At 42.8% G+C, this 25,807-nt stretch overlaps 1 protein-coding gene across 1 annotated transcript in view; it reads right to left on the bottom strand.

Annotated features, from left to right (window-relative positions):
* Positions 1-12,000: 12,000 nt before the first annotated feature.
* The window catches only part of LOC134609119 (protein THEMIS2-like), a 53,406-nt gene continuing 39,599 nt past the window's right edge, over positions 12,001-25,807 (bottom strand). The window contains exons 4-6 of the mRNA XM_063452615.1: positions 17,622-18,643; positions 12,187-12,328; positions 12,001-12,086 (exon numbers count right to left, since the gene is read on the bottom strand). Coding sequence (XP_063308685.1) covers positions 12,001-12,086; positions 12,187-12,328; positions 17,622-18,643 — 1,250 coding nt within the window. The remainder of the gene's footprint in view (positions 12,087-12,186; positions 12,329-17,621; positions 18,644-25,807) is intronic.

The raw sequence follows: 25,807 nt of genomic DNA, 5'->3' as shown, positions 1-25,807 counted from the left end.
AAAATTCCAAGTGAAAATGTGAAAACTCCAAGTTGGAAAACTGGAATGCGCACCCTCCAAATAAGGTATTTTAGCCCCCAGACAACCCGACACACCTATACATGGGTGGATACATGGGTGGTATCACTCTACGAAGGAGATGTTGCTGAACACATATTGGGGTGTTCTTTGGCAGTAACCCTTAAAGTTCTCAGTACATGTATTCTTAAATTGCTATCTGTGTCAAAAAAAAAATCACCAATTATTTTTTTTTTTTACATTTGTCATAGATTGGTGGTACAATGGTTGCATGAAAAGAGTAAAAATACCCCAAGTTTAATACCTTAGGTTGTCTTCTTTTAAAAACAATATATATACATGTGAATTGTTATTCGGGGATTTCTGACAGATATCAGTTTTACAATGTAACTTTGATTAATTTTGAAAAAAAATGGTTTGGAAATAAGAACATGTTAACATTGGGTATTTCTAAACTCGGGACAAAATTTAGAAACAATTTAGTATGGTTGTTTTTTGGCGGTTGTAGATGTGTACATAGGCGTGCGCAGCCTATTGCAGCCTAAAGCACAAACACACGCCGCATGTATATGTATATATATATATATATATATATATATATACACACACACACATATATACATACACTGCTGTGTGTGTGTGTGTGTGCTGTTAGTGTGCTGTGTGAGGGTGGTGTGTGTAAGGGTGCTGCTGTGTGTGTGTATGTGTGAGGGTGCTGGTAGTGTGCTATGTGGGTGAGGGTGTTTGTGTGTGTGTGTGTGTGTGAGGGTGCTGTTTGTGTGTGAGGGTGTTTGTGTGTGTGTGTTAGGGTCCTGTTAGTGTGCTGTGTGAGGGTGCTGTGTGTGTGAGGGTGCTGTTTGTGTGATGTGTGTGTGATGGTGCTGTGTGTGTGAGGGTGCTGTTTGTGTGATGTGTGTGGGTGTCTTGTATTTCTGAGGGTGCTGTTTGTGTGTGTGTGTTTGCGAGGGTGTTGTTAGTGTGCTGTGTGTGAGGGTGTTGTGTGTTTGTAAAGGTGCTGTGTGTGTTTGTGAGGGTGCGGTTAGTGTACTGTGTGTGTGAGGGTGCTGTATGTGTACTGTATGTGTGTGGGTGCTGTTTGGGTGCTGTGTGTGTGAGGGTGCTGTGTGTGCTGTTTGTGTGAGAGTGCTGTATGTCTGTAGGTGCTTTTTGTGTGTGGGTGCCATATGTGTGTGTGTGTGCTGTATGTTTGGACAGATTGTGGAGGTGGGGGCAGATTAGTAAATATCCCCCCTCCCTTCTTACCTTATGTAGGGAGGGGGGATCCTTGCTGCCATGTGCCATCCCTGGTGGTCCAGTGGAGAGTGAACTCTAGCCTGCGGGGCTAGAGTTAACTCTCGTGAGATCTGAGCGTTGCCGCGGCAACGCTCAGATCTCGCCAGAGGAACCTGGCGGAGCTGCTGTCTAGAGCTCCCCGGGTCCTCTCCTGCCTCCCTTCATGCTGCTGTGGGCCGGTGAGGTAGATCATTGATCTCCCCGCCGGCCCATGGAGGCTTAGAGCAGAGCCGACACTCAGCGCCGGTTCTGCGTGAGCCGACAGGGGAGAATAAAGTCCTGGGGAATAAAGTGTGGGAACCAAGATTCCCACCCCCCCAAAAAAATAATATACACTCCAGTGTGTGTATGTATATGTGTGTGTGTGTGTGTATATATATATATATATATATATATATATATACACACACACACTGACACGCATACTCAAACACACACACATACACTCACAGACACACACTCATACATTCATAGACACACACATTCACAGACACACATATTCACATACACTGACACACATTCACAGACACACATTCACAGATACACATACACACATACACTCACACACACACACACATTCACAGACACACATTCACAGACACACACACACACACATATTCACACACACACACACACACACAAACAGACACACACACACACAAACAGACACACACACACAAACAGACACACACACACACACACACAAACAGACACACACACAAACAGACACACACACAAACACAGTCACAGACACACACACACATTCACACACCCAAATTATTATTTTTTTAATTAAAAAAATGTCCACCCAGCCTCCCTACCTGGAGTGCTGGCGTGGACTTGTCCCTGGGGTCCAGTGGGTCGGGCGGCTCTCTCCATATCAGCCGCGGCGAGGGAGCTGTGTGCTCTCTGCTTCCTCTCGCCGCGCGGGCTGTCTGCTGTAGCTGGGAGCCGGAATATGACGTCATATTCCGGCTCCCAGCATCAGCAAACAGCGCGCGGCGAGAGGGAGCAGAGAGCACACAGCTCCCTCGCCGCGGCTGATATGGAGAGAGCCGACCGGGGGGGGAGGTTGTTCCATAACCTCTTGCCCCCCCCCCCCTCCCATCCATGACAGGGGGGGCATGGGGGGAGGAAGGGCTGAGTGCCTGCAGGAACGGTGTTCCTGCACAAAAAAAGTGCAGGAACTCCGTTCCTGCAGGACTCAATCCATAGGCGTGCCGCGGGGATTAGGGTGTGCCCAGGCACATCCGGCACACCCCGTGCGCACGCCTATGGATGTGTAACAGATTTTGGGGGTCAAAGTTCTAAATAGTGTGTTTTTTAATTTTTTCAACATATTTTATAATTTGTTTATAGTAAATTATATGATATGATAAAAATAATGATATCTTTAGAAAGACCATTTAATGGCGAGAAAAACTGTATATAATATGTGTGGGTACAGTAAAAGAGTAGGAAAGAAATGTACAGCTAAACATAAATACTGCAGAAATGTAAAAACAGCCCTGGGTCCCAAACGGTAAGAAAATAGAAAAGCGGTCTGGTCACTAAGGGGTTAAATACATTATTGAATTGTCTAATATGGTGTGGACATTTCTGGGATCACCAAGTTTCATGGCTCAAGAGTTTTTATAGAGTTTGTTTTACCCTGATCTTTAGTTGATTTGGAGATTTAAAAAATATATATATTTACAATATTAAACAAAATATTTTCTATAATTGTAATTTTATTTTATTATTTTGTTGTCAGAAACGTGCTGGAATGCTGTATGGAATCATAGCAGATAAAGTGAACTATTTATATTGGGTATTTAGACTAATTATTACAATGCTTAGCCACTTCTTAATATTGTACATATATATTATTTTTGCTGTTATTTTATCATTTTAGAGACCACACTAAATACGCAGAGATTCTACTTGTGTTTCTATTTTGTTTGCTGTGGTGTGTTGCTATAGGAATGAGTATAAAGTAAATTTATACTAGTTTAGGACAGTCCTGGCTTGGAAACAATGCTACATTTTAAATAGATCCCCTAGAAGAGCCTTAACGGCGAAACGCGCGTTGGGGCGTTATTTGTATGGTGTAGCTTCTATGATGAGGGACATGCTTTAATATATTCAGACTATACCACCCATACAATATTTATTATTTTATTTTATATTTATTTATTTATTTCATTTGCACATTTTCTTCTATTTTTTATTCCAGTTTTCGTTCTGTGATTTCTAGTAAACATACTATATTTACTCTACTTAGAGGAGGGGAGGTGGTTACTAGTACTTTTTAAGGGGTGCCCTTGAAGGCACAGCAGAGTAGGAAAGCTAGTCTCTCTACTTTTAGCTTTCTCTCCTGCCTATATATACAATCTTCTGCAGGGCTTGTGTCCTGCTAGTATTCAAACCGCATTTATCTTTTTCCCTCCTCTCTATTTTTAAGACCAGCAACATTTGTTACTTTTGCTAGCAGGTACATTTGCTGTTATTCTGTATCTACTTTTATTTCCTCTTACTTCTAACTACCATTGACTCACAGAGTGATGTTATTGAATTCTTATTATTTATTTCTTTCTGTTATCTCTTTCTGTTATCCAAATAATAGGGCTATATTTCTTTATTACTTTATTTATTTTTTCCTTTTGTGATTTAGGAGTTTTTATTTACTCCCATCTAAGCAGAAGCTATATTTACTCTGCTTATTCATATTTTTTTTTATTACATACATTTTTTACACTATATTAATTAAAAGTTACATTTTGTTTCTTCTCTCTATTCTTTATTTTAAATAGATAGTTGAAAGAAAATACATTGTATCAAAGTGTGTTACTTTGCCTGTCTGTCTCAGTTGATATTCCCCAAGGCTCTGTTCTTCATCTTCTTTTATTTTCCATCTAAACTGCCTCTCTCTGTAACCTTATTAAAGGGACTCTATAGTCACCATATAAAAACAAGAAAGACAGGTCCCCCAGCCTTCCTTCTTGCTTTTATATGAACTTTCATTCATTAAAAAAAAAAAATTCGGTGTTTTTATATTAAAAACTTACCTCCGTTCCAGCGCCGAGCTCCCCGCTCGGCCGCGCCCCCTTTTTCGTCAAAATGACGAAATCGCGGGGCCCAATGGGACGGCTTCGCGCTGCACCAATCGCGTTCTTCATAGAGCGGCATTGAATGAACCTGAGCGCTTTACCGCGGAATGCGCGTTCGCGAGCTGAGCTGTCTGACTGACAGCTCAGCTCGCTTTCTAAAATTATCAATAAGGGGGGGGACCTACTGTCCCCCCCCGGCCCCCACCCCTGTGTGGCGGGTGGGGGCCCTAAAATTATCAATAAGGGGGGGACCTACTGTCCCCCCCCCGGCCCCCACCCCTGTGCGGCGGGTGGGGGCCCTAAAATTATCAATGAGGGGGGGACCTACTGTCCCCCCCCCGGCCCCCACCCCTGAGCGGCGGGTGGGGGCCCTACAATTATCAATAAGGGGGGGACCTACTGTCCCCCCCGGCCCCCACCCCTGTGCGGCGGGTGGGGGCCCTAAAATTATCAATGAGGGGGGGGACTTACTGCCCCCCCCGCCCCCACCCCTGAGCGGCGGGTGGGGGCCCTAAAATGATCAATGAGGGGGGGACCTACTGTCCCCCCCCGGCCCCCACCCCTGAGCGGCGGGTGGGGGCCCTACAATTATCAATAAGGGGGGGACCTACTGTCCCCCCCGGCCCCCACCCCTGTGAGGCGGGTGGGGGCCCTAAAATTATCAATGAGGGGGGGGACTTACTGTCCCCCCCGGCCCCCACCCCTGCGCGGCGGGTGGGGGCCCTAAAATTATCAATGAGGGGGGGGACTTACTGTCCCCCCCCCGGCCCCCACCCCTGCGCGGCGGGTGGGGGCCCTAAAATTATCAATAAGGGGGGGGACCTACTGCCCCCCCCCCGGCCCCCACTCCTGAGCGGCGGGTGGGGGCCCTAAAATTATCAATAAGGGGGGGGGCCTATTGTCCCCCCCGGCCCCCACCCCTGAGCGGTGGGTGGGGGCCCTAAATACAAAGGGGGGGGGACCCTAGTTAACCCTCCCCCCCCCAAAAAAAAATATCTCCCTACCTACCCCCCTCACCCTAAAAATAATGAGGGGGGACCATTAACTAAAAACCTGTAAAAAAGAAAAAATGAGATAAAATCAACTTACCATTCGATGTTTTCTTTCTTCTAAAATCTTCTTTCTTCAGCCCCAAAAAAGGCCAAATAAAAATCCATAATAACCGACGCAATAAAAAAAAAAAAAAAAACTAGCGCAAAAAATAATAATCCATCTTCACCCATGGAGGGCTCCGCGCAGACTGAGCTCCGCAGGGCGGGGGAAGGCTTATAAAGCCTTGCCCCGCCCTGCAATTATGCTAAGAACACTCTGATTGGTGGGTTTAAGCCAATCAGAGTGCTCTTTGTCATTTTACAAGCGTGGGAAAGTTCTTTGGAATTTTCCCACGCTTGTAAAATGCAGGGCCGGACTGGGGATACACAGCAGCCCTGGAAAAAATCTATGCCAGCCCCATGTCATTGAGCCTTGTGTGTGAGTGTATATATATATATATATTTATATTATGTGTATAAATTAGCAACTGGAGCAGGATAGTGGAGTGCAGGGGAATGTTGGTGTGTGAATGCAGATTAGAAGGGGTTGAGTTGCCAGCCAGATGTGAAACGTTATGAGCCACCTCAAATGCTTGTGCACAGTATTTTTTTTTTTTAATTACATTTTATTTATTCAAGTATGTACACAACTTCAATTTGTGTGTATGCAGAGGCATATTTGTATTGATAGTTTTATGTGTGTGTGTAAATGCAGGGCCATATTTGTATGTACTTTGTGTGGATACAGGTGCATAAATATGGAGCAGGTCAATGTGTTTAAATGTAGGGACGTGTGTGTGTGTGGAGAGTCTGTGTGTGTGTGTGTGAATGCAGGGATGTGTCTGGAGGTTTGATGAGCGTAAAGGTGCAGAAGTGTGTAGTGGGTCAAACTGTTCTTGTGAATGAAGTGGTCAATTTGTATCCCTCATTGTCTGTAGTCCATTTCCATCTCCAATAGCTTGTAGCCCATTACTGCTCCATAGTCTGTTTTCCCCCTCCTATTTCCCATAGGTAGAAGAAGCCTAGTCTTTGCCCTCTGTAGTTAGTAGCCCATTCCCTTCCCCCCATAGTTCATAGCCTATGTTCCTCCTCTTCCTCTATAGATAGTACCCAATCTCTCCCATAGAAGTAACCTACTCACCTCTTCTCCCCCGTATATAGTACTATATTCTCCTCCTAGTACTCAATTTCCTCCTAACCCCATAGATAGTATACATTCTACCCCCCAGTCCACCTCCCCATAGATAGTACCCCAATCCCTCCCCCATAGATATTGCCCCAATCACTCAACTTATAGACAGTGCCCCAATCCCCCTCCTCATAGACAGTGCCCCAATCCCCTCCTCATATATAGTGCCCCAATTCCCCTCCTCATATATAGTGCCCCAATTCCCCTCCACATAGATAGTGCCCCAAACCATCTCCTCATAAATAGTGCCCCAAACCATCTCCTCATAGATAGTGCCCCAAACCATCTCCTCATAGATAGTGCCCCAAACCATCTCCTCATAGATAGTGCCCCAAACCATCTCCTCATAGATAGTGCCCCAAACCATCTCCTCATAGATAGTGCCCCAAACCATCTCCTCATAGATAGTGCCCCAAACCATCTCCTCATAGATAGTGCCCCAAACCCTCTCCTCATAGATAGTGCCCCAATCCCTCCCCCCATAGATAGTGCCCCAATCCCTCCCCCCATAGATAGTGCCCCAATCCCTCCCCCCATAGATAGTGCCCCAATCCCTCCCCCTATAGATAGTGCCCCAATTCCCCTCCTCTTTTCCCTGAGGGGGGCCAGCAGTGTATTAAATAGGCTCCCCCCTAATGCACTCCCCAAATGTAATAAACAATAGGTCCCCCAAGCCCCTTTACTCCTACCTGTACTTCAACTCAGCTCAATAGTGATGGTCCTGGATGGTCTGCACAGGCAGGGCAGGGAAGGGATGCGCCGGCCGCCGCTATGCTGTGCAGTGTAGAGCCGCCGCCGCGGAGCCGCCACCGCGCAGCCGCCGGATATGACGTCATATGCCGCTCACATCCGGCGGCTGGTGAAGGAAAATCTTTGCGCTCGCGGCTCTAATTTTTTAATGAGCTGCAGAAGCGCAGCCGCGGAAGGACAAACAGGAAATATTTTCCTGTCTTGTGGGTGCAGCCACATGTCAAAGCGGCCCCAGGGTCGGCGGCCTACCGGGAAATTTCCCGGTATCCCGGTAGGCCAGTCCGGCCCTGGTAAAATGACACAGAGCACTGTGATTGGATGGATTTCAAGCCATCCAATCACAGTGCTCTGTGTCATTTTACAAGCGTGGGAAAGTTCTTTGGAATTTTCCCACGCTTGTAAAATGACACAGAGCACTGTAATTGGATGGATTTCAAGCCATCCAATCACAGTGCTCTTTGTCATTTTACAAGCGTGGGAAAGTTCTTTGGAATTTTCCCACGCTTGTAAAATGACACAGAGCACTGTGATTGGATGGCTTGAAATCCATCCAATCACAGTGCTCTGTGTCATTTTACAAGCGTGGGAAAATTCCAAAGAACTTTCCCACGCTTGTAAAATGACAAAGAGCACTCTGATTGGTTTAAACCCACCAATCAGAGTGTTCTTAGCCTAATTGCAGGGCGGGACAAGGCTTTATAAGCCGTCCCCACCCTGCGGAGCTCAGTCTGCGCGGAGCCCTCCATGGGTGAAGACGGATTATTTTTTTTGCGCTCGTTTTTTTTTTATTTTTTTATTGCGGCGGTTATTATGGATTTTTATTTGGCCTTTTTTGGGCTGAAGAAAGAAGATTTTAGAAGAAAGAAAACATCGAATGGTAAGTTTTTTTTTATCTCTTTTTTTTTTACAGGTTTTTATGTTCCCCCCCTCATTATTTTTAGGGTGAGGGGGGTAGGTAGGGAGATAATTTTTTTTTGGGGGGGGGGGGGGGGGTTAACTAGGGTCCCCCCCCCCTTTGTATTTAGGGCCCCCACCCACCGCTCAGGGGTGGGGGCCGGGGGGGACAGTAGGTCCCCCCTTATTGATAATTTTAGGGCCTCCACCCGCCGCACAGGGGTGGGGGCCGGGGGGGGACAATAGGTCCCCTCCTTATTGATAATTTTAGGGCCCCCACCCGCAACGCACAGGGGTGGGGGCCGGGGGGGGACAGTAGGTCCCCCCCCTTATTGATAATTTTAGGGCCCCCACCCGCCGCACAGGGGTGGGGGCCGGGGGGGGGACAGTAGGTCCCCCCCCTTATCGATAATTTTAGGGCCCCCACCCACCGCTCAGGGGTGGGGGCCGGGGGGGACAATAGGTCCCCCCCTTATTGATCATTTTAGGGCCCCCACCCGCCGCACAGCGGTGGGGGCCGGGGGGGGGAGGAGAGTAGGTCTCCCTCCCCCCCTTCAACCACTATTGTGGACCGTAAGCGTCCCTGTGGGTTCGGGCTTCAGCTGTCAGCTGAAGCTGAAGCTGTCAGCTGAAGCCACGCCCACAGCAGTGCTGACAGGCTATCAGCACACAAAGCGCGTTCACAGTGCTTTGTGTGCTGATAGCCCGTCTGATGCATTCACCCAGAATGCATCGGACGAGAGGCCTTTTTAGGGCCTCTGAACTCGGAAGTCCCTCTGGTGGCCGTCTGATTGACTGCAACAAGAGGTGTTCCAAGCTTCCAATGTAAACACTGCATTTTCTCAGAAAATACAGTGCTTACAAGAAAAAGGCTCCGGGTAGCTGTAGCACTCACCTGAACAACCTCATTAAGCTGAAGTTGTTCAGGTGACTATAGTGTCCCTTTAACTTCTTTGGATTTCAATACCATTTGCTGGTAGACAAATTTACCTCTCCTCCCCTGACCTCCTCCTGCTCTCATGGAATGTGTCACAAACTGCCACTCTTCCATCTATAACGGGATGTCTTCCTGTTTTTTTTAAAAACTTAAAGGGACACTATAGTCACCAAAATAACTTTAGCTCACTGCTTAATTCTCTGCCATTTAGGAGTTAAATCAGTTTTGTTTCTGTTTATGCAGCCCTAGCCTCAATTACCTGGCCATCACTGACACAGCCTGCATGAAAACAAAATGGTTTCATTTTTAATCAGATATTAACTTACTTGAAAAATTTTTTTATCTGCAGGGTCTTGCAAGCTATTATCGGAGCAGGAGATAAGACATTCTAAATTAAACAGAATTTGCAGTTGAAGAAGTGAAAACATTAGATGACTCTACGGGAAGTGTTTAGGCAGGCCATGTAAGTCACATGCCGGAAGGTGTGACTAAGGTTGCATAAAATAAAGTGATTTAACTCCTAAATGGTGGATAATTGAACAATGGGACTAGGAAATTTATATATATTCCCAAACTACTTTGCTAAGCTAAATTTGTTTTGGTGGTATTATGTCCCTTTAATCTTTCTAAAACTGAACTCCTCATCTTACCCCCTCTTATAATCATCATCCATTAGTCTCCCTGCACGCTAATGGGACAACTATTACCCCAACCCCTTTACCTCACTAACTTGGTGATACTTTTGACTCGGGTCTTATCTGCTTATATCCAGTCTGTCTCCAGATCCTGTAACTTCCACCTTAAAAATATTGCCCGCTTTCACACTTTTCTAACTGAAGATACAACTAAGGCAATTGTTCATGCACTCATCATTTCTTGACTTGACTATTGCAACTCACTAGTCATCTGCCTTCCTCATACCCATATTTCCCCTCAGTCTGCAATGAATACTGCAGCCAGGTTCATCTTCCTGACTGACTGCTTCTCCTACACCTAATATTTTTACCATTGATTACATTTGCTTCCTGTACCCTTCGGGATCCAATTCAAACTGCAAAAATGAATGTAACGGACCGTTTTGCTCACCAGAGGTTTCCAATGCACAGGCAGCTACTGCAAGCACCAATCTCCCGAACTGCAAACTACACGAATCCGCCAACTCCCGAACAGAAAACACATGAACACTGGAAACAGCCGAACAGGAAAAACCATACAAAAGGTTTACACTCCTGGCAGTCAGCATACAATCCAATTCCCCCAATAACGAGACGACACTTTGTTTTGAGGGTCAAGCAGAATCTGATTTACTGGGGCTACCTGCCCGGTTTTTATGCAGGTCTCCCACCTGGTGGACACTCCCCTAGGGGACCAGATGGGAAACTGGGAAACATATTGGACATTGACCAATCACAGACATACACATTTAAACACTCCCACAATGCATCACAATCCCTCCTCTCTGTCCTGGAGGTAATTGGGAAGAAATCCAATTATCTCCAAGGACAGAGGCAAAACTCCATTAGCCACATGGCAGACAAAGGACAATAAAAGACATAAAATTACATTATGTTACATTTATCACATAGAACATACACATTCTACCTATCCCCAGGTAGCTTAGATCTGAGCGCACATTATTACCGGATGGCGCTCAGATCACATACATACAGTTCAATCGCCATGGAGCCAAATGACTGGGCTCCATGTCATAGCTATCTGGGGTAGCATGGCTTTAACAGTCTGCAGAAAGGCACGAATACGCTTTTCTGCAGGGAAAATAAAAGGTTTTAACTGCCGGGCCATAGTCTAAAGGGAGCAGGCGAACAACCAGGCTCCTCCAGTGGACAGTGGCGAGGCTGGTTTCAGCACAATTAACCCACAAAGCCCCATTAACTCCACTCCTCACAATATTTCCTCTTTACAAATATACCCCTTTTTGTTGCCTTTGCTCAGCAAATAATCTTCTCCTGACATCTGCTCATTCAAAAATTGCCAACTCTCATCTGCAAGGTTTTTAAATGGCTTTCCAGTTTCTTAGGAATTCACATTGTTTTGGAAAGCATTCCATTTTCCTATGTGACATTTCTTTCATTTCACTGTCCTTACCACTACCCTCACCTCCATGGCCCAGCTCACTCTCTCTCCCGCCACTGTTTGGTACTTCTCCACACCACTTTTATCAGCTTAATTCAACAAAGATATTGTTGTCAAATATCCCCCTTTTTTTTACTTGTAAAGCTCTGCCGGATATATGTTAGTGCTATATAAATGATGATAATAATAATGATAATAATATTAGCATGGGATGTTATCTAACATGTTATGAAAATCCAATCAGTTTTACCCTTCCCCTGCAGGGATTTATAGATTTGTATTTTTGTGGTTAGGATGCATTACAATGGCAAAAAAAAGTGTGAGTTTAGATCTTCAACCAGCTACAGCTTTTTAATATTCTGAGCACGTTTAGTAATGTCCTGCAAACATATGTAAACATTAAACCCCTTAGCTTTATAATGAATATTAAAAATGTTCGTATTATTTGTAATTTTTCTTTCCTTTTTTGTGTGTGCTACAAACACAATTTTAATTACATTATATACACTCAATTGTAAAGGATGGGAAGAGGTTATATTTAAAATTCCTCTGAGCCAGACCGAGGGATTGTCTAAAGCAGAGATAGGCAACCTTTCGGCACTCCAGATGTTGTGGACTACATCCACCATAATGCCCTTATACCCATAATGCTGACAAAGCATCATGGGAGGTGTAGTCCAAAACATCTGCAGTTCCGAAGGTTGTTTATGCCTGGTCTAAAGCATTGGTAGAGATTTTGTTTTCTTTGTTAGGTGAAGACCAGTCATAGAGCAGAGGGCTTCTTAACATTCCTTGGATAGGAGGGAAGAGGTTAAATCTGTATTCCTGTATCACAGATATAGATAACTGCTTCTGATAAATGCCGGAAAACCTTGAAACTGCGGTACTTACCTATTTCAGCGGAACATTTCTGAGGGGGTGGAGAATATGTATTATTCTTACGTAAAGCACTGGTCTCTAGCAATTCAGTATCACTGTGCAATCCCCATTTCTCATTGTAGTCTGTTGTGCTTATCTGTAATGGTAAAAACGCCTATGATGAAGAAGTGTGAATCAAGTAATCATGTTTACAGGATCAATATTTTTGAATAACATTATTATTATTATTATTATATTATTTATAGAGCGCCGTCAAATTCCGCAGCGCTTTACAATGGGTGGACGAACAGACATATAGTTGTAAACCAGACAAGTTGGACACACAGGAACAGAGGGGTTAAGGGCCCTGCTCAATGAGCTTACATGCTAGAGGGAGTGGGGTAAAATGACACAAAAGGTAAGGATAGTATTAGACTAGTGACAGTTGCAGAAGAGGAATCAGTTGGGAGCTATTAAGAGTTTAATTGATACACTTTTATGAAGAAGTGGGTTTTTAATGATTTTTTGAAGGAGTGGAGACTGGGTGAGCATCTAACGGAGGAGGGAAGCGAGTTCCACAGGAACGGTGCAGCCCTCGAGAAGTCTTAAAGGCGAGCATCAGAGGTGGGAGTACGGACAGAAGATAGACGTAAGTCTTCAGCAGATCGTAAGGGCCTAGACGGGACATACTTGTGTATAAGGGAGGATAGATAGGTGGGAGCAGCATTATGTAGACATTTGAAAGCAAGAACCAGAATTTTAAATTGAGCTCTATATTTTATAGGAAGCCAATGTAGGGACTGACAGAAGGTTGAGGCATGGGAGGTGCGGGCGGACAGGAAGATGAGCCTCGCCACCGCATTCATTATGGACTGTAACAGCGCAAGTTGGGAGCACGTAAGACCACTGAGAAGCGGATTACAGTAGTCAAGGCGAGAAAGTACAGTGGAATGGACCAACACCTTAGTCGCATCTAGCGTTAAGTAAGGGCGGGTGCGCGCAATGTTTTTGAGATGGAAATGACAGGATTTGGCGATAGAGTGAACATGAGGCTTGAAGGAGAGGTTGGAGTCAAAGAGAACACCTAGGCAACGAGCCTGCGTGGTGGAGCTGATGGTAGCACAATTGACTTGGAGGGAGACAGACACAAGAGTAGCAACACTTGAGGGAGGAAAGACCAGAATTTCAGTTTTGGTCAAGTTTAGTTTAAGGAAGTGGGCAGCCATCCAGTTAGAAACAGCAGAGAGGCAGTCAGAGACACTAGTCAAGAGGGACGGGGAGAGATCAGGAGAGGATAGGTAGATTTGCGTGTCATCTGCAAAGAAATGATATTGGAAGCCAAAGGAGCTAATGAGTTTACCAAGGGAGGCAGTATAGATGGAGAACAGTAGGGGACCAAGGACTGAACCTTGAGGGACACCAACAGAGAGGAGTTGGGGAGAAGAAGCAGAGCCGGAGAAAGAAACACTGAAAGAGCGCTGGGAGAGGTAGGAGGAGCACCAGGAGAGAGCAATATCTTGTAGACCGATATTGCTAAGGATGAGAAGAAGCTGTTGATGATCAACAGTGTCAAAAGCCGCAGACAGGTCAAGGAGAATTAGGATAGAGTAGTGACCACGAGATTTTGCAGCGAGTAGATCATTGGATACTTTGGTCAGTGCCGTTTCCACAGAGTGCTTAGCGCGGAAACCAGACTGAAGCGGGTCTAGCAGAGAGTTTGATTTGAGGAAGTCTGTCAATCTCGCATACACAATTCTTTCAAGGATCTTGGATGCAAAAGGCAGTAGCGAGATAGGACGATAGTTGGATGGGGACTTAGGGTCAAGATTGGGCTTCTTTAGAATTGGGGTTACAGTTGCATGTTTGAAGGGCGATGGAAATATAGCAGAGGAGAGAGGGAGATTGAGAATTTTAGTGAGAGGTGGAGAAAGAGAAGAAGACAGAGTATGGATGAGATGCGAGGGAATTGGATCTAGGGAGCAGGTGGTGGGGCGGGAGGACTGGAGCAGAGCAGAAACCTCTTCCAATGTAGCGGGTGCGAATGAACATAGAACAGCAGAGGGAGTGAAGTTATTGCAAGGGAGAGGAGAAAGATGAGAGATCTCTTCTCTGATTGTAGAGATCTTGTCAGTGAAGTGAGTTGCAAAGTCTGAGGCAGTCAAGTTAGTAGGTGGAGGAGGTACAGCAGGGCGAAGAAGAGAGTTAAATGTGTGAAATAGTCGTTTGGGTTCGCGGGAGAGTGTGGTTATGATGGTATCGAAGTAATTAACTTTTGCAGACGAAAGAGCCAAGCTGTATGAGCTCAGCATAAATTTATAGTGGAGAAAGTCAGATGCACAGTGAGACTTGACCTTTATGACCTCATGATATGACGCACTTAAATATAATCAGATATGTATGTGGAGCTTATAGGATTTATTTTTAGTGCATTTTAGTTCTGCAAAAAGCCTTGTTAAGACATGGGGGGAAATGAATGAATCATATAAGATTACAGCTGTAATCGTATTGTCTACTTGGAGTTTTCAGCAAATTGGAATATTAACAAAAAATTTATATCATGTAGAGACCAGGAATTAAACTAATGACATGCCTTATTCTCTCGAAAGAATAATAAAAAGAAAACAGATTGCTCTGGAAAACAATTCCTCCACTTTCTACCAAATGTATCAGGACAGACCCGATTTTAAACCACTTTTAGCTTCCCTGAACAAGACTATTCAAAGCATTTCTTTCCACACATGAGTGCTTCAGCAGTGCAGCATATGTGGACAACCATTATTAGATACCTCCAGGGATCTCTCAACCTGCCCCATTCATAACAGCACTCGTCATCTGTGAAGAGAATTGTTTAACTTTCATGCCTTATTATGGCATGTTCTCTGTATTGTTTCAAATGCTTTATGCATTTAGTTCGATACAGACTTCCTCATGAGCAATCTATCTATTTTCTTTATAAAGCCACCCACCAAAACACAATGATATATTGCTTAGCATGATTGTGTCAACAATATAATCACATCTTCATAACGCCAGGTTCTGGATAATTGATTGCTATCTGAGCCAATAAACATTAAATGCGGAAATACAACTCAGAGAAAATACCCGAGCCTATCCCACCGATATGTCGAGACCCAGTGGAGGCCTAGGCAACCAGACGGCGTAAGAAAGGGGCTGAAGAACTCTGCCTACTTCCGTGCGGGCAAGCACAACCCTGCGGGCCCAGAGGAGCAAGGTACACCAGCGATTGTCCTGCTCCTACACCAGCCACACCAAACTGGCCCACGCTAGGGCCATAACATCAGAGACTCTGGCACTCCTGGGTCGCTGACCCCCCACTTATGGGCATCGGCTAAGGTGACTCACAACAATGCAACTTTACGGATGCTGCATGTTTTAGAAAGAAGCCCGGTTTTATATGTTGTTTATTTCCACTGACATTATTGACCCTAGACAGAAGGTCTTTTACCTTTAGCCTTCTAAGCACGGTCCTAAGTCAATCACCGTATTGTTAAAAGTTGAGCAGGCTCTCCCTAAATACCCCATCTCTATGTCAACCATCAGGTGACGTTTTACAAAGCCTGTACCTATACCTGACCTTAGCTAGCTAGGCGGCAATCAACTGGGCATAAACCTAGATTAGTCACCAAGGGTATGTCTTTAATTTTGCATACTTAGTCTCAGCACCCTTTCCAGCGACTTTTCTGACATATTACTCACTGTGCCCGGCAGAGTCGCTGCTTAGCCCGATATATACATGAGTTTCCTTGTGGGTCTCTGAGTATCTGTAGCCCAGATGTTGTGCCAATATCAGATTGGTGAACCATTCATCACTTGTTTCTTTAACTAGTATTAATCATTCTCATGATTATCTGGAGGGTCCTCATGGTCCTCAAACGTATAGATAGCTTTAACGTGCATGTTTAGCCTGATTATTTATGTTTTCCTTTACTCAATTTAAGTGCTTAAACAGTATGCTTAGCGTGAGAAACCATTAAGAAATGTCTCTCTCGATATGCCAGTTTACCATGATGTTATCATTATAGTATAAAATAGTGCCTGTTTATTCTTGCCCACAATGTTCCACCACTCGAGTAACCAACTAATGGTCAAATCGCTGTTGTGGCGTGACGTACTTGTATGTTTATATGTGCACTGCAAAAATAAAGAAAAAATAAAGAATTTAAGGCGGAAATACACAGGGCTGCCCTCTACCCCCTCATTTTTTACTCTCCCCTGAACTTTTTCTTGAGGCAGTCTGATGATAAAGCAAAATTGCTGGCTTCTACCACCAAAGTAGGGAGCACAAAATAGGACTAATCATTCCATACATAGGAAGCTATGACAATAAAGAATAAGGCTCTAAGGTCCCCCGCTTTAAAGAATAGGTATAATCCAGAACTTGAAATTGACAAAAAAAAGTAGAAACCTTGTAACTGGTAAAATTAATGGTCATCGCAAAACTTAACTTATATTGAAGCTTAAAATACAACACACTAACCAACATCCAAAAGGAATGGAAAAAATAAAATAAATAAAACAATCAAAAAAGAACCGTTGGCAAATGGAAAATCTATCAATAATTGTGATCCTCTGTAGTGAAGTCCTGAACAGTTCGCCGGGAACCGTTCGCCGGCGAACATAGCGTGTTCGCGGTCGCGAACACGCGCGATGTTCGGTCCGCCCCTATTCGTCATGGAGGTGGGAGGGTCTGGGAGGGAGGGTCTGCTGCTGATTGGCTGGAATGTGTCTGCTGACTGTGAGGTACAGGGTCAAAGTTTTCTCAATGATGACGAATAGGGGGCGGACCGAACATCGCGCGTTTTCGCGACCGCAAACACGCTATGTTCGCCGGCGAACGGTTACCGGCGAACTGTTCGGGACATCACTAAATTCCTCTGCAATAGCAGAAGCCAATATGAATGTAGGAGGAAAAATGGAAACAAGATTATACCTGCAGTGATTACTTTTAATATTTCACAAGAAATTTAAAACATGGGCCGATTAAAAGAAAAATAAATAAATAAATAAAAATATACGACTAATTCGTTTTTCAGTGTAGGTCCTACAGAATACTAAACGGAATTCCTAATGCTATAGTATTCCTAACATTAAATTGAACCTAATGTACAAAAACTGGTGGTTCCCTTTACAACTTAAAAATTTAATCATATATTGCTTTGTTAATGATTTACTGAACTTTTTAAAATACATCCTATTGTGGTCCTTAAACCATAAGATGACCAAGGGAAATGAGCAAGGAGACTTCAGAGGCATGTTCTATACACCTAAACTGCTTCATTCAGGTAAAGTTGTTTTGGTGGCTATAGTGTCCCTTTAAGGAAGAAATTACAAAACACAAATTATTACCGCGCACAACATAGAATATACGAATAGGTTGAATATACGTATACCAGTATCATACAATGTGTTATGAATTTATACTCATCCTAAAAATTTATTATACTTACTTTCATGTCAGTGGGTACACTTTTTTTGGGACTTTTGACCTGTCTTTTAGGGGGCCTTGGTGGAGGAAGTTCATTGTTTGGAACTTGCTTCCGCACTTCATAATAAAAACATTCTGTTAACTCTTCTACATGATTTATAGTTTTTAATTCTTTACTACTAGGGACAGTGTCCTCAAGGAGAGTTAAGGAAAAGTCAGAATATTTGATAGGAAGTTCAAAGCACTCAAAAGGATTTTCCAACACACTAATTAATAAAACGGGGTCTTCGATTAACTCTTCCAGTCTGAGAAAAGCAAATGATGATAGGGGGTCAGTGTTCATAGATGGATCTTTAGCTACAACTTTCATCTCACAAGGAAGTTTAAATGATTGAATTAAGTTGCTGAGGGTGTATCTTTTGTTATTTGTCACCTCTTCAACAAAACGACCTTCCAAGTACAATGGGAGTGTGACCTCCTCTGATTCTTCCTCATCATCACCTGAGTCCCTTCTACATACTAGAAGATCTACTTCTTGGAAGCCCGTTCCAGTAGATATTCTGTTTTTTGTCTGATGAAGAACTTGAAGATGGTCTCCAATGTACAGGGAAGGACCCTCTGATGTTTCACAGTCCTGAGTTACTACAACTTTCAATTTGTAGCCTGCAGTAACTTGGGCCCACAGATCATAAATTGTTGCAAATTCTCTTGGTCGTTGACGAAACTTCCCCTGATATGTATTATGAATGTAGAAGAACCTAGATAGTTTTCCTTTATTGGCTGTGGCTAAAATTTTTCTGGAAAGATTCTTCTTTTGAACAACAATCTTCTGCCCTTTCCTCAGTGAAGATAATATGCCATCTTTCATAAGAGATGTGCTTTTTGAACTTTCTAAGATTTCTGCAACAAATGGGAATTTATCTTCACACTGAGAAGCTTCAAACAAGGATAATGGCTTGATAAAATGTAAATCTTCACATGTATTAGTGATATCTATTACGTCAACTTCCAGATTTGATGGTATTTTTACAGGATCTTTTCTCACTGTTACAAGAAAGAAGACATTTTGTAAAATATGCAAATATTCATGTAAAACTACTTGTAATAGCTGCCCCATAAATAAAAGATTGCTATATCAAATGTAAACATTTTTTTATTAACAAATCTACAAAATTCTAAAGGGGGCCTCTAGAGCTTACAAGGTCAATCAATTTTCACTTTAAATGATCAAAAGCAAATAAATAGATTTTTTAATAGTTTGAAAGCATGCTTGTCCATTGTGTTTAAAGCACCACTCCAGTGATCGTAACAAGTTAATCGCAACTAAGTAGTTATGGTGCTGGGAGATCACAGGCGCGATCTTACTTTAAGATTGCGCCTAGGATCAGTATAACCTCAAACTCACTGCCCCATCACTCTACCCATCTACTTTCTTTCATGGTCCCAGGCTTCAATCCGGAAGCCATGGACCAGGCGCCATTGATTGACTGAGAGTATTACCTATCACTACCTCACCACTCAGAGAATTGAATAACAAAGGTATGTAGGCTTACAAACGGTTAATGTTTAATGAATGGTTTAACCCTTTAAAGTAAGATAGTGCCCATGACAATTTTATTACAAGGAAGTATCCTTTTACGTATTCCATGAGCAAAATAAGCAAGCTAAAGAAAGAAAGGATACAAAACCTATATTAAATATATTTTCACTTTTACTTTAAAAGAAGTAGGAATATGATAAGAAATTAAACGTTTAGGAATTAAAATCCATTTTCCAAATGAACTACCACCCTTGTCAAACATGCAACCAACCATTTTTTTTATATAAAACAGAAATAATGATTCAATTTAGACCTTTTTAGATTACTAGCTGCATTAATATGATTTATGCTATGTATATTTATACACAGACAGGAAATGTATACTCTTTCAACTTTTATATATAATATATATAAACAGTATATCAATGGGGCCAGTGACAAAATGTATATATTGTGATATTTTAACAAAAAAACACATTTCTTTAAATTGTGATTTGTAAATCAGCACAGAGGTTTTGTCTTTAAATATTAAATATAGGATACTTTAGTAGTAATCTGAAGGTGCTGAAATTTTTCCAATTCATTATTTTGTATTAAACTATTGGGTGATATATTTTATCTTCAATAGCTATTAAAGGAACAATCTAAGCTACAAACAACCTAAATTTTATAAAGTAGTTTTGGTGTAGATCATGCCAATTCATGCTCACATTGCTCAGTGCTATGCCACTGGCTAAGACACACACAGCCTAGCTATGACTGCTTAAAAAAGGGTCTATTTTTTTTTTAACTTATATCACTGCACATTGCAACAACCTCTTGTGTGTGTGATTAAAGTTAAATAAACAGATCAGGAGATAAGACCTTCTAAACACACTGTGCTGTAAGATCTGATTTTGGTTTTTTTTCATTGAGGCTCTGTGAGTCACAGTTAGGTGAGGTGTGACTATGGCTGCATAAACAGAAACAAAAGCTATTTAACTCCTAAATGGCAGAGAATTGACCACTGAGACTGTAGGGGTACAAACTATATACCACAACTGCTTCATTAAACTAAAGTTATTGTGATACTGTAGATTTATTGCATGACATGATGCTTCATATTGACTTATCTTCCTTTGCTAGCTCCAACAGCAGCAAATAAAAATCTATGAATCAAGTAATAAATCAGAACAAAGGAATCAATATATAAGGCAATGAGACACAGAGCCCCTTCTCTTTCTTTGCTGCTCCAGCAGGATACAGATCAGAGTATAACTACTCCTATTGTATTATGTTGTACATACTAACAACAAACAGTGTTCATATTTATTTTTTGTATGTTTCTATATTGGTTACTCTGCCTTTTACTAATTTAGGTGCTCCTTAGCCCTTTGGAGATTGGGGATTTAGCCTCCTTATTTACTCGATTTGGGGTAATTCACAGTCCCTTCATTATGTTTGCTGCAGTAGTTGTGCCTTTTCCCTTCACCTTCCTGCTTTGGGAGCTGTTATGAGCTGTTTGGGCACACCTTCTAGCTCTCTACGTTTGGATCTGTTGACCTAGACTGTGAATTTATGCTCTTGCGCTATTTGCGGTCTTTGCACACATGCGCCTGCTATTTTAAGTGAGCCCCTCTTGCATAATTCTTGTGGCATATTTTTAGAGACAAGTTACCGGGATATCTCCTATGTATCAATGGACACTGATCCATACTATACCACTGTCTGTGTAATTTAAATAATAAAAATTTGGGTTTACAGTTTGTTTTCCTTTTTACACCCTGCAATTGAGTTCCAGACTGTATCTATACTACTACCTTTAACATGTAAGAGTCACAAACCCAGGCTCCTGGTCTGCAAAATATAATCAATTCAGCAATTTTGGCTACAATTAAAAAAAACCTCTCTAAAGTTTTTGCACAGATGGCAGACACTGTTAAGGCAAGGTCCACAGCTGAGACACCTTCACATATGTCGGACGTATCAGGGATTTCAGATTATTCTATACCATAACAATCAAGATCAGTTAAATGTTTGGAAAAAAGAGGGCAAAGGGCCTAGAAAGTCAAAGGACAAAGCACCAGTCAAGCTCAGTAAGCATAGCACTACTGAACCTAGACTTCCACCTCAACCTCCTGCTCTGCTTCTAGGGATGAGTCATGGAGGATAAACAAACTAATTCAACTTTTTTTTAAAGGACACTATCCTTGGTGAGCCCTAGGGAAATAGCGGTCAAGATTATCAGCTAACAACTGCACTAGAAGCACTCTACTGGTCACAAAATATTTGACCCAAGAAATATATTGCTACGGTTGCCCCAGGCTAGCTGAGGGTTGGACCGCCTAGATTTCCTTGTCCCTGAGCTTGGAGAGCGGTGAAACGTTTCATTTCAGCAACTACCGATATCCCTGGAAGTGTAGAAGATGCTTGGAGCTCTGAGCAGAGCTAGTGATTAGAATTTCCCTACAACACGAGTCAAGGCTGCGAGTTGAGGGTAAGAAGACTGGTTTATTGAACAACTTGCATTTCTTTTATACACATTTTCAAGCTAGGGGCACACCCCTCTGGACCTAAAGGAACACAGGGACATAAGGAACCAATCAGAATAAAGTGCATCTTTCTGAACCCTCCCCTCAATCCTGGAGATAATTGGCTTAAGTGACCGTAGTAACTTGATTATCTCCAGGTACAGAAAATATTCTTAAGTTGAAACGGTAACAAAAAACACATAAAAATACATAACTCATATTATACAATATTCACCCCCTAGGTTCAGCATATCCCTGGATAGCTTGGATCTGAGTGCTAAATATGTCCAAAAAGAGCTCAGATCTCACAAATTCAGTTGGATCGCCATGGGGTTAAAGTTTTCTCAATGGCCATTTGGCATAATTCAGCCCAGGATTAGTTCCACGATTTTTTGTCATAGGGTCGGTCTAGTTTCGGGAGTATGAAAGTGCTGAACGGCGCTGCGTTTGTATGTTTAAAAACGAACAGATGAAAGTCTGGAGGTCCCAGTGGGGTTCGTGTAAAATAGTGGCCAAAAACAGTACGGCAAACCTCGCTGGGCATTGGGCAGTTAAAGATGGCCACCGCCATGTGTTTGTTCATACGAACGACGACCACCCAGCCGTTCATCAATTAAGCTGCGGTTAACCGCAAACCGCAGCTTCTGGGCGGCTAATAAGTGGCACACTCCTCATGCAGGGTGGTCGGTCGTTTGCCATTTTGTTCGGTGGTTTGGAGGCGAAAAAGGTTAACAAAGCAAACTCCAGCTTCTGGGGGACTAATAGACGGCACACTCGATATGCCGGGTGGTCGGTCATTCGTTCATACAAAAGACATAGTTAATTACTTCTGTGTTTTATTTAGAGGAAAGGAACAGACACATTGTAACAAAGCGGCAGACAGAGGGTATTTGTAACATATATGTCACCCACATTTGGGAGAGTGGACTCCTCCTGACCATTTGACCAAAGTTAAGGACCTTTGGCTCAGGAAGCCCTTAGACAAAGAGCTGCAGAATCGGCTCAGATCCAAAATTCTGCATCTGGTCCGGATAAGATAACTCATACTCCAGAATTTGACCCTCTTATGATCCAATTTTTGTCCGGATCCAGGCGTGACCCCTGGAATGGCATAGAGAGAGGTATGCAAGGAGCACAAGACAAGCTTCAGGACACTACATGGCCCTTAGCCTGTATATTGTAATTGGCAGACAATACCTTGTATGCAGCAGAGCTTCTTTACGCCTCTCCAAAGAGAGCGCAACATTAGCATTCCCCAAAATGCAAAAACAGCATTGGGCTGATTCACGCATGTCATAAGACCAAGCTCTAACAGTGTCTGCATCAAATGAACTACTCTAGCAATGATGGAAAGGAACTATTTGAGGAGCAACAGATTGCGGGGGATTCTTCAGCAACATATTTCCTGTCAAGAAAACCAGAGAATATCAACCGATGATAAATCTAAGGGACCTCAATGCTTACATGGTATACAATCATTTCAAAATGGAAGGCATACATTTACTCCAGGATCTACTAAAACTTATTTATTGGCTCCGTGCACCCGATCATTCAGTTTCTTACATTTTAGATGTCGAGGTTGTAGCGGAATGAATGCCCTAACTACACTTTTATTCCCTTTTGTTCGGCTGTCCGAACACCCCCCCCCCATTCGTTTACCGAACCAACTATGTGTGGGTCTTCAGATTTCTTTTGTGTTTAGGTCACCCTTTGCCCATTATCGGTGCAGGGTATGTTGAATGAATTGCTTGCCTGTGCCACTCACCCTCCCCCTTTTTCCTGTCCTATTGTTTCCTGTGCAGGGCATTGTCCCATGGACACTGCCAGACCAGTTTAAACTAGCTTCTTTGTCCCTCCTAAATCTCCCATCAGCCCTTGCTATTGTCTGACAACTCCCTTCCTTGTACTATAGTACTCTATACACCCTATTGTATGTAAATGAGGCTGTTGGGGCTTCGAATATGTGTGCAATGTCTAGTAAAGTTAGTTGTTGTTTTAACCTTCGCCAAGTGTTGTCTTGTGTTTGGTACAGGGTGGAGAAGGCCTTCAGTGATCTGAGTCAAGCCTCGGTGACTTGTTCTGACATGCTCCAGGATTCCTGATAGCAAAAAGGAAGCAGACTTGGCGGAGGTACTCAGAGTACTGGAGCTCTGTCACAGAGGTCTCCCTTGGCAATTCATGTGCCTGTCTTTTGGCCTAAATTTGGCACCATGATGCTTTATGAAAATTCTCATATCTCCATGCATGATTCGCTACATAGTTTACCTGGACAATATTCTGTTTTTCTATGCAGAGGAGTTGAGCTTGCAAAAACAGACTCAATTTACAGTTCTTTTTTCAAAATTGACTTGATCGCATGTATTCTCTTCCTTCCACCTTCAAAAGTGACCTTGATTGACAAAGAGTTATGAAGAGTGTTACAAAGGAAATCCATTCCTTACTCCGCCTTCTGGCAAGAATTGTGGGTCTTCTCTCATTGTCCCTATAATGTTTCAATGTCAACTTCATTACAGGGCAATGATATGCCTAAATTCCACATATCTCCGCCAAACCCCATACAAATGATGGAAAAAAAGCGAAGATGGAGTGTCACTGGTGGCTACGCAAGCCTGGAACGGTCAGGCTATCTTCGGCACACAACCGGATTTTATTCTGGAATCAGATGCCAGTCTTGTGGGTTGGAGTGCGGCCAGTGCAGGAGCCTCCACCGGGGATATATGATCACAATACAAAACTGACTTGCATATCTATGCCTGAAACTTCTGGCAGGCTCCTCTGACAATCACTGTTTGGCAAAGGGACAGACAAACTGCTGCATCACAGCATTTCGGCTGTTCGCTATATCAATAAGCTAGGCGGAGGTCGATCTCGACTGTTGTCAACCATTACCAAAGACATTACAACTTTTGTCTACAACGCAACATCTCATTACAAGCAGAATAATCTCATGGCAGATTGGTTTTCCAGCTATTGGAAAGATTCCAGCAATTGGATGCCGGTTGTGACAATATTCTCTCTTCTATCTATCTATCAATTTATTTGCCTCTCAAAAACAGACAACTACCAACTTTCTAAAGTTGGCTACCGGATCCAGAAAATACAGCAGTGGATGCGGCTCTCCACAATGTCCGCTTCACTGCGCATATGCTTTCCCTCCTTTCCAATGATTGCGAGGGTGATTCACCAACTTCACAACCGAGTGCCCATTGTAATTGCTCCATTGTGGCAGAGTCAGCCATGGTTTCCAGATCTTCTGGAACTGTCACAGGACAACCCCATTTTGATTTAAACATTTCTGACTCTTCTCATAAATCCGAGAGGTGATTCTCATCCCCCCATTCTGGAGGACTATCTACGTCTGGTGGCCCGGATGCTTTCTGGAGATGTTGGAATGAGAGTTAAAACTGGACAATGAGAATCTCTCCTTATGTCAGTTGAATGCAAAATTTATATTACTATTATGTTTGGATTCTTTTAGTAGCCAGTCAGACGTGCACACTTTAGATGTGGACGTGTTTTCCTTTTTTCCCAGAAGGTGTAGTTTTTCAAATCTCATTGAAATCTGACTCTTCATCTGTTTTTTTGCCCATTTTTTCTTCCAGATCCTAAATTGTGTGTTGTTTCACCACTTCGTCATTATGTAACGATTACAGATCCTTTTTATAGTTGTTCTTTCTATTGCTTTAGCACTTATGTTATCTTTATGGTATTAATATTATCATGTATTAGTCAACTTTTGCATCAAGAAAGAGGGGGAGCTTTGTGTCTCCTCACCTTTTATGCTGATTCCTATGTTCTGATTGGTTACTAGTTTTATATGTTTTTCTTTGCTGCTGTTGGAGATAGTAAAGTAAGATATGCAAATATTCTCCTTCTGTCATTATTAAAATTAAGATTAAAAGTACACTAAAACCAGCATAATCTTCAGTTATAATTCCATTTTGCTGGAATGCCAATACAAGGTTTTTTAAATGTATTATTTTATTTAAATTTTCTTAATCTTGCTGCCCCCTTATCTAATTGATACAATGTATACTTTTTCAGACAACATTCAAATAATAAGATTATTTTTACCTTAAAAAGCACTCCAAAGATTTGACAAAAGGCACATGGGGTGGCTGAAATGTTTGCTCATGTGTTTAGTCCAATTAAGGTCTG

Source organism: Pelobates fuscus, chromosome 1 (assembly GCF_036172605.1).
Source record: "Pelobates fuscus isolate aPelFus1 chromosome 1, aPelFus1.pri, whole genome shotgun sequence".
NCBI lineage: Eukaryota > Metazoa > Chordata > Amphibia > Anura > Pelobatidae > Pelobates > Pelobates fuscus.
This window is presented reverse-complemented; position numbering and strand designations above follow the sequence as displayed.